Source organism: Centruroides sculpturatus, unplaced genomic scaffold (assembly GCF_000671375.1).
Source record: "Centruroides sculpturatus isolate CEXI.00-Female unplaced genomic scaffold, Cexi_2.0 scaffold1125, whole genome shotgun sequence".
NCBI lineage: Eukaryota > Metazoa > Arthropoda > Arachnida > Scorpiones > Buthidae > Centruroides > Centruroides sculpturatus.
Genome location: NW_019385469.1, coordinates 80,124 through 90,663, shown reverse-complemented (window position 1 = coordinate 90,663; position 10,540 = coordinate 80,124). Strand labels below are relative to the sequence as shown.

The 10,540-nt window shown below is 30.0% G+C and overlaps 1 protein-coding gene across 3 annotated transcripts in view; it reads right to left on the bottom strand.

Moving 5' to 3' along the window:
* The window catches only part of LOC111639282 (signal peptide, CUB and EGF-like domain-containing protein 2), a 75,080-nt gene that overhangs the window by 45,194 nt on the left and 19,346 nt on the right, over window positions 1-10,540 (bottom strand). For all 3 annotated transcript variants that reach the window (XR_002759037.1, XR_002759036.1, XM_023385124.1), the window contains exons 4-7: window positions 9,440-9,601; window positions 9,137-9,364; window positions 4,798-5,111; window positions 4,633-4,716 (exon numbers count right to left, since the gene is read on the bottom strand). Coding sequence is in view for 1 of the 3 variants with exons in the window: in XM_023385124.1 (XP_023240892.1) it covers window positions 4,633-4,716; window positions 4,798-5,111; window positions 9,137-9,364; window positions 9,440-9,601 (788 nt within the window). In the remaining 2 variants the exon portion in view is untranslated. The remainder of the gene's footprint in view (window positions 1-4,632; window positions 4,717-4,797; window positions 5,112-9,136; window positions 9,365-9,439; window positions 9,602-10,540) is intronic.

The window sequence follows — 10,540 nt, the reverse complement described above, 5'->3', positions numbered from 1 at the left end:
AAAAAATTTTAATGAAGATATTTATCTTAATTATGAAAATATACTAGCATGTTTTTTAATTTTTGGAACCTAACCCTCCTTTTCGTATTAGTTCTGTGTTTCGTATAACACGGATTCGCATAACATGGCAATTTTTTGGAACGTAACTACCGTGTTATACGGGGGTTACCTGAATTCTTATTTTATATATCTATATATATAAAATTGCTTGTCCTGACTGACTCACTGATTCATCATCGCCCAGAGCAAACCGCTGAACCTAAAGAGGTGAAATTTGGTACACAGTTAGGGTACGTCATGAAAACGCACACTAAGAAGGGATTTATCGAAATTCCCCCACGGGGGGAGAGGGAGAGCATTAAGGCTTAACCGGAAGAACGGCTTCTACTGTAACATTTTAGATGCGATTTTTTGTTTCTAACTGCGTTTTAGTAGGGTACGCCATGAGAATGCACACTAAGAAGGGATTTGTCGGAATTCCCCAGTGGGGGAGAGAGCATTTCATTTCAGACATTGTTATAAATATTTTTATATATTTCGATTTTTTAACCAAATGCTCGAATCGTTTTAAATTCGAATTTGTTATTGCATATTGGTTCGATTATAGAACGATTGTAAACGTTCCAGTAAATTCATCAAATTGAAAATGGTTCGTTTGATTCTCGGCAATTCTCATCATTCTCAGTGGTAGGTGTTATATAACAATTACTATGGTTATTGAAATACTGAATATAAATAGGGTTTGCTTGCAAAACTTCCGCGGGCGAAGTCGCGGGTAACAGCTAGTTTTCAATAAAAAATCAATCAAAATATAATTTATCTTTCCGCTTCTATTCCGTTTTTCAAATATCAATATATAACCGGTTCAAACACTGTTATTCTCTAGGAATTATCGCATACACAGATTTCAAATATACTAGCCAATCAATGACTTTATTTTACTTAGATGCATTTTGGAAATTACAATATTTCCCTCCTCAGTGGGCTTTCTTTCAAACAAGCCAAACGAAGCACAAATACTTTTTTGATACTCTTACACAATAAAATACTGTTTATCAAAAAAGTGTTTGCACTTCGTTTGGCTTGTTTGAAAGAAAGCCCACTGAGGAGGGAAATATTGTAATTTCCAAAATGCATCTAAGTAAAATAAAGTCTTTGATTGGCTAGTATATTTGAAATCTGTGTATGCGATAATTCCTAAAGAATAACGGTGTTTGAGACGGTTACATATTGATAATCAAAATATAATTTTATGTAAAATTTCTACAAAATTTGAAAAAACATAAATCATAAAAATTAAATCCTACTCTTATAAAGTAAAGATTATTGCCTTGTGAAACAAGCAATATAACGAGTGTCCGGATTGGTTACACTCGATTGAGTAACGGAAACGTTACACAAACTTGTACGAATTTTTATACGCATAAGTTTGTGTAACATATTTTTACCTTGGAAAAAAGAAAACTCTGTGTACGAGTGATTTGAAAAGGGATGAAAAGTTGTACATTATCGTTTATTTTTGTAAATCAAGTCCCCATTGTCGAACGCGGTCAATTCGACTTAGGGTGTGCAGTACGACTTTGTTTCACATTTTTCATTAGTCAGCTGATTCGTGTTTTTTTCCTTACGTCCTTTTCGTAAACGGTTGCCTTGATTGTCTCAAAATTCTCGAATGATCTAATTTCTGACATGTTTGCAGGGTTATCCTTCTTTTCGACGAAGTTGATTTTTTTTCTTTTTTGCAACATCCAGTACAGTATTGGCATAGTGGGAACTTGCTTGATCTAGTCCAGTAGTTCTCAACCGGGGGTACATGTACAGTACCTCTAGGGGTACGAGCATAAATCGAAGGGGCAAATCTAACTTTCATTTTAAAATGGCGTATGTTAATCAATTTGTTGTAAATTATTAACACAGGAAACAAGAAATGACAAAAACTTGCTTTAAAATATCCCAGTGTGAATACCGATATCCCTTTTAACAGTCTAAACAACTTGTTTATCCACTTGATTTGTCTGTCTATTTGTGCAGTTAGTGCTGAGTGAACCTGTAGTCTAGAAAATTACGGTTTAACCGAGCATTAATTTTATTGCTTGATAAGATTGGGCTTTTCGTGTTTTTACTGGACTACTGGTATTAGGAATAACCTGCAAGCCTGGATCGTACTCCCACCATGCAATGCGTGTCACTGTAAGCGCACATTACTTGATATTTAGCAAATTTAGACGTTATGTTTGTTACAAAAATTGAAAGATTCATTTATTATTCTGCACGTTATAAATTCGCAGCCATTACTTTCAAGGTCAGTACACAATTATAATCGCTATTTAACAACGTGGAAACCAAATTTTGTAAAAATTGCTTAAAATTTATTGCAACAAATATCCCATTAAATTTTGTTAGAAATTATTGTAGAATAATTTAAATTTTCTTTATTGTTAATTATAATTATTTATTTTTAGGAAATGTAGTTTATGCATGTATTGAAATGACTTCTGTGATTTTATATAATATACTTATCAAATAATAATACAGTAAATAAATGTATGTACAGTACCTGATTAAATTTATTATTATTTACGTAAAATAAGTAATTCACTTTTAGTTATAATTAGTTAGTTAGAGCTTTTTTATGTACGCAGTAATTATAAAATTTACATATAAAAATATAAGGGGTACTTGAGAAACAACTAATGGGCTAATAGGGTACATCAACAAAAAAGGTTAAGAACCACTGATCTAATCAAAAGTTAAATTCTGCTTAAGAATAGTCCTTTCGAGTGTAAAGAATCAGACGGCATAGTATACGTTCTGGGGTCGATAGCAAAGCGTGATTTTCTCATTGTGACTTGACCTAATCTTTTCGGTCACATTACAATCCAAATCAAAACTTTGCCCTTCAATTTCTTTTTCTTGGAAAATTTTACATCAAGCGGGTGTAGAAGAGATAACACTGGTATAAAATCTACCATTACCATTGATCGTCGAGTGCCAGAGGGTGAAGTAAGATTTGTCACCAAATTATTATTTCAGCAACCCAAATAGTGCTGTTTTTACCCAAACTTATCACAAAGACCAGATTTGTCATCCAAAATAAACAACTTTTTAGAGAACTTTTTCAATAACCTTCCGCACTTTGTCTTAATTTGTGATCTTTGCGTGTCCGTTCTGTCCAGAATTACCTGCAGAATTATCTTTTGATGTTTAATAAGTGTTTTTTGATTTCAAAATTTCGTGGAGCCAACTACATGAAAATTTTACTTTCGGGTCTACAGATCGAACTAAAAACGTGTCGCTGTCTTCAAAGGTCTTCTTTAATCCTTCAAATTTACGCTTTCGTTAAAATTTTCGCTTTTCTAATAGACCCCTTTTTCCCCTCCATGGTGATAATCAACTCTGGAAATATTGGAGAATGCAATATATAATCCGTTTTACAAATGAAATTTTTTCATTTGCAAAACGGTTTACAGCAAACTTTTCCTGATGTTTTATTTAATGTGTAAAAGTTGTTCAGTACACTCACTCTTTGGCGTAAAACATCTTTAGTTGCCATTTTGAAAGTTGCAGAAAATCGAATGCAAAAAAAGATAGAGGAGAAGGTGGTATTATGGAACCACATTTATTTTAGTGAATTGTAAACAAGGTATCATAACTACACCCACATTTTTTGTGCAAGAAGTACTGGTAACTATTAAACTAAATGTTCCTAATTGGATGTTTCACTAGTGTAACTATAAGTATGGTTTTTGAAGGCCTTTGTACAAAAAGTCAGAAAGTAGGCTTAGAGAAAATCGGGTGGTAATATGGAACCTTACTGTATGTTTTCAAAAAATGCTTTAATGTAGCCAAAATCAAATAGGAAAGGACAAAAAATGTTAAATAATTACAAAATTATTTACTCCAATGTATTTTATCGCAAAAATGCTTTTATAATAGAAAAATATAACCTCCATCAATAATATATATTCCAGCAGTTCTTTTTCGATATTCTCAGGAAGAATTGGCTTTCTACCTAGTGTCTTTTTCACAAATTGTTCCGGACGAATGTCTGCTTGCAAATAGAGAGTTCGGAGGAGTTGGGTTCTATATTAAAAGCACCAATGGAATCGCCATCTTGAACTAACTTATGTCTTTCAAGACCAAATTTTAAAAAACATGAACATCACAGAGATTAATATATACCCCCAAGTCTCTGGAACGGAATACATGCACCAGTGAACCTACAACTACACGATTTATATTTTAGAAATAATTAAATTCACTTAGCATTCAAAACTTTCGAATTTTGAAAAACACAAATTTGCTGATTCACTACGGACAACCGTTTAACTGAAGTGAAACGGGTTTTCCCCTTGCTATGGATGTCTGCCTAGTTCAGTTCATCCACATTCCGCTACAGTTCGCCTTTATTATCAGTTCGAAATGGAGTGTTCCATAATACCACCTTTTCCTCTACTAGAATATTGTATAGCATACCATGCGCGTTCAAATTATAGCAAGTGCAGCATAATTAAAAATTATTGGCTGTTAGCTAAACCTTGATTGGTTTTTATCGTACACCTGTTATGTATATTATTTCAACATTTTGTTTTCGTATCTACAAAATATTAATAAAATATTTTAAACACTTACTCCGCTTCTGCAGTTTCCTGGATATAAAGTAATATTCCTTAAATAAGATACCACATTGACATTTATTTCTGCTTTTATACGGATCTAATAATAAATGATTCAGAAATTTTAAAAATATATGAAATATTCTTCTCTATATTTATAAATATGATTATTGAAACTTACTGCAAATTTTTTCTCTATATTTTGAATTGTAATTCTTCTTTCGTATAATTTTTTTGCATTTGTTACAATAACTTTGTCTTCACGAGATATAAAAGGAGGATTTTCGAATGCCTCTACATAATATTGAAGGGCTCGATATTTTTCTTTTGGCTTCACTTCGAGTTCATACGTTAGGCATACTTCACCTTTAAGTCTTAAACGTTCTGTATTGTAAATAAGTACCAATGTCTCCGGATATCTCTCACCTGTATTCGGTATATTGCATTCAACTGTGACGTTAATTTGAGCATTAAATGCTTCTTCTGAAGGAGCACCTGAATAAAATCCATTATTTTATAAAATTTTTATGATTTCACAGTCTAATATAATTTCAGAACATAAAAAATAAAAATTGTATGCAAAATTTAATGTTCGGATAATTCTGTTTATTTAATTAGTAACTATTATTTGATATGAATATTATAATTCTAATAGTTTTTGTTAATGGCAGCTTAATACAAAAAATAAAAAAAAATTAACGAATGCAAATAAATTTCTGTTTAAAGTAGGTAAAATTTAAAGTATATGAAATATTTATACTATTTTATGAATTGAACAATAGGGCAAATAATAATTGAGTATTCATAATAATTGAGTTAATTTTAATTTGATTAGATTGAACCAGAAAACATTTTGGGAAAAATAATTTTGTTTCAAATTTTATTTTCAGAAGTATTTAATGGGAAAGAATCTTTAATGGGATTCTCTTTAAAAGCCAAAAGTGGATAGATTATAATAATTTAAATGCATTATGAACTTGCTGAATAATCGAGGACTTTTAATCGAGGAGAAATTTAGAAAATAGTAGATAAATTGATAGACTGTATCATTGATAAATGGAATGAAATAAAAATGTAATATTTTATTCTAAACCAAATTTAGGCTAAAATTACAATACTATTCTATAATGATTCATAATGAGATTTAATAAAAACAATCTTATTATTATTTTGAAGAAAAGTCACTTTAATTTTGATAAGATGAAGCTTATAAATAGTCTATAACTTTTCAATGAAAGTTATCATCCCAAACACAATATAAAATTGTTACATGTTTAAATAATAATGACCAAGCAAACAACTTTGGGTCAATTTAAATCTTTATCGTTTTTAAATTCCAGCCAGAGACAGGTTAACAACTTGAGGAAAAAAACAATTCTTCGTTTAAAATAACCGACGACATGACATTAAAAACTATATTTTTGGAATTATACAAATTTATGTAATTATGTAAATATTGTTAAATTCCCGAATTTACACCAGGGATCTTCCGAATGGTTTTTAAATGAAACAGTGACCAGAGTGATATTGTGAAAACGTTTAGTACAGTGTGTCGTTGGCGTAGGATCTTACAAGAAATGGTTGGTGTCAAGTGTATAAAGTATGTGTTTTTAATGTCATATCGTCGTCATTTTTAACGAAGACTGTTTTATCTTCAAATTGTTAACGACTTGTCTTTTGAAATTAAAAATAATAACAATAAATAAAAAATAAATATTTAAATTGACCAAAAGTTGTTTGTTTGGTCATTATTACTTAAACATGTAAAACTTAGACTATGCGATTTAAAATTGCTAATTTCAAAAGTTTTACTTGTTGCTCATATTTGCGTTTTAAATTTTAAAAGAATTAGTACATAATGATGGGGCTACGGGAATAAGTATGATTATGAGGCGCATCGAAAGAAACGAATTGGCAAGCAACGACAATTAAATTTTATATGTTGAATGACGACGAGGAGTAAAAACAAATTGAAGCTGATTTTTTTCTTGCATGATAATCACTATGGCATAGCGACTGTGATATTGTACTAATTATTCCCCATGGAATTCAATGCACATCTATCATTGTTTCTGCCAATCCTTGGAGGCGTTAGTAGCTAATCCAGTGAGATGATCTTTAGAATCGCCTCCGATGTTTTCACCACTGCTTTTGTAAACAGAATTGGGTTTACCATAACTTTGACTTTAAGAATGGGAATAGGAAAATGTCATAGGATGGAAATCTGGACTGCACGGTGGATATGAGATGCACGATATGTTTTTCTCAAAAATTGTCTCCAAGTTAGCTACGGGCAAGAAAGCATTGTCGCAGTTCAGAGATTGGAATGTTTTCCTTCAGAAGTAATCCAACAATGTGAACTGACCGGTAGCATTGCCTGATAATTGTTGCATACATTCCTTAGCCCTTTACTGCATAGGATTTCTTTCAGGCAACATTTAAAAATATAGTTTCCATTTATAGGCAGTGCAACGAATTTTTTTTATACCTGCCTGATGTGATTTTAAGGCTTTGTTTCAGTTTACCAATAGCATTTGAAGTAATAAGCGCATGTTCATTACTCGTTAGCAGGGTCCAAAATAAACTTACTTTCATTTCTTATTATAAGTGAAGACATCCGTGTGAAATTTTGCATTTTTAATGAATTTTCGAGTTATTTGGATCAATTATTTTTTTTAATTTGTAACTATATAGCATAATTTAATAGCACGTATATTTCTTAATGTGTAAATAAAAGATATAATAAAAATATTTGGAATATTAGTAAACGTTGCTTCAGAGCAAAATTGTGCAACAATGAAATAGATGGTAGTATGTTTCAATGCAGAAAACAAAACAGAGCTTTGCGGAATACTTTTAGAATACTTGCTACTAATATTTCTGAAGACAGTGAATTAGAAGATGAGGACTCTATCTCTGCAGCTATCTCTGAAATTAGTCAGCCTGCTTTTACTAAATCCTGATTTAGATTTGGAGACGGACTTTTGAATTTTTGGAACTAGCTAATTCTGTTACATATAGTTATTATAACTCAGTTACAATTGCTAAAAATAAATAAATTTTGTATTTTTAGAGTAATTTGGAAGAGCGTTCAGTTTAAAATATTGCGAAATTTTCCAATATTTTATTTTTTATTCTTTAAAAATGTATTTTTCGATGTGTAAAAACGATTAAATCTTATAACCTTATATTGTCTAATCTTAAATATTAACTGGTAACGACAGCAGCATTATGTTTGTATTCTTATTCGTAATGCTTGAATGAAAATTTTTTACTCTTAGTTATTAAAGTCTTCAGTATAAAATATGATTCGCTATTATTCATATTCTAAATAATTTCATTTTTATATATTTGTAAGTTACAAGCGAGAAATATAATTGTTCAACGTTTATAATTCTTTTAGAATATTTTTATTGTTTTAAATATTTTTGATTCAAGAAATGTTCAATTGCACAAAATGTAAGCAAATATTTTCTTCATTTCAAAACCTCAATAAAAAACGATTACACTATTTTTAAATGTTAAAAATATATAATTTGTTTTTAAATACAGTATGTAATCTGAAATTAATATTTTTTTTCTTATACGGAATGATCGAATTAAAGTGAATTTGCATTAATGTTATTTCAATAATGCAACGCAACACTTGGGTGATCTGATAAGATGACTCCCGGAAATACTTTCTATGAGAAACTGGCCCTTATTTAAATATTTTCTTCACGTGTCTAACACCTAAATATTTGGTATTTAGGTATTATACACGTGAAGAAAATCCAGAAACTTCCACGTGGCTAGCCCGTTGATTAGGCGCGAACTGGCGACCAACTATCGATGTTCAGTGGTTTTAATCTCTCGGATTTTGGTGAATTTCTATCGGAATGAGAAATTCTAATGATAATTTTATCTTTATTCCTAATATTTTGTATTATTAATTAATAATCGTTAATCAAAACAATTTTAAAATCTATAAAAATTAATGAAGGAAAACTGAAGTAAAGTAGAATGAAAAATAAAATAACTGTTGATATTTGACTAAACAATATTTATCTTCGTATATAATTTTGTCTTAAAAAGTCTGTATTTTGAAAATGCTAATGTGATTTCCTTTACTGTTTTTAACGATGTAAGGCAATGAAATCCATTATTAAATTCATCTCATCAATTTAATAAATATACTTAAATAATAAGCTAATTTGTTGGAATGATTTACATTTTGGTTTTATAGCTTAAGTTAAGGTTTCAAAATTTTATGAAACCTTTTTGATAAGATATAAATCTATTCTTGAAGCATTTTGATAAGCTATAAAACTTTTTTCAAGCTTTTTTGAGAAAAATTCTTTTATGATAAAATGAAAAACGTTTCGAAATGAGTTACAAATTATTTAACCCCGATTCAACATAAAAATTTGTATTTTAAAATAAATAAAAAATAATAAATTAGAATAACGTTTCAAAAATGTTCAATTATTGAAACATTTTTAAAAGAATTTCTTAAAAGGTTTTATAGATTTTTTCTTTACCTTTGCATGTTTTTCCATCTGCTGCCAGTTGTTCTCCTTTATCACATTTACATGTTGTTCCGGTCGGAGTATTATAACAATATTTTTGACATTCTCCATCGTTAACACCGCAACTAGGAACACAAGTGCTATTTTGTAAACGATAATAATCGAAGCATTGGCATTTATACGGTGATTTTCCAGAAATAGTACAATAATGATGGCAGATTTCATTACACCAATAGCGAGCTGAACAATTGAAGAATGTTTATACCTTAGGCCATGATAAAGATAAAAATAACTGAAAATTGTTTTTGGTCTTACCTACACATTTGATAAAAATCTCTTTTTTGTCATTAATTACTGCTGTTTCACCTAACATATTTAAATTTTTCGGACATTTACAAATGTAACTACCAGGTAAGTTGATACAAAGGGCCTTTGTATACCGAGGACATGTATCAGCGAGTAAGCATTCGTTAATATCTGTAAAATAACATTTTTATAATCAGAGAAAAAATATAACTATGTTTATCAATAATAATTTTAACATATAATTTATTTTAGAATTATATATTTACTTATAAATATTTTATCTGCATAAAATTTTACTATTAATTCTTCGTAGGATTTATCTAATTTATCAACCATTAGTGATCACCGCACAATGAGCTGTTTTTCTATATCTAAGAAGAAATTGGATTCAAATAGCAATGTGTATTCTTATAATTACTTTGACAGTTCATGCCAGCACATCATTCCCAATTGTATTAGCTAACTTTATTTCGAATTAAGCGCCCTAATAACAGTCAAAATTAAATCCTAATACATAGCTATTATGTATTTGTTTCGTGCTTTACAAAACCAAACATCATTTACATCTTGTTTCATTTTTAGAATTTTTAATTTTTACTATCCCGGATCTGTTATATACAACAGAGGGAAAGTATGGCTATCGGTCAAAAAATGACCCCCCCACAATTTTCACATTTTTTTGACTCAAGGACCTTGAAACTTCGTGGTTTTTTTCTATACATATGGATATTTGTGTGGGGGCACGATTTTGTTCACCCTGTTTGAATCTTAATAACCTCTGTGCTTTTTGTCGAAAATTTCTGAAATGTTGCAGGGAGGTTTGGAGGTTTGTTTTTTAGGGGATTGGTGCTATTAAATTTTGGTGGTTAAAGTCGACGGACTGATGAGTTAAAGGGAGGGCGTGTCATATCGCGAGTAGGGTAGAACTTAATTACGATTTTACTCGTTATTAGCATTTAGAATTTATATATATATATAAAGCCCGTCCCTGCCTTTAAAATTAAACTTTTTGTCATTTTATAATAATTGAAAATATAAAAATTTAATATAATATCATAACAGATGGCGCCACCAAAATTTTAAATGTTGACGGGAAATTTAAGCAACTTG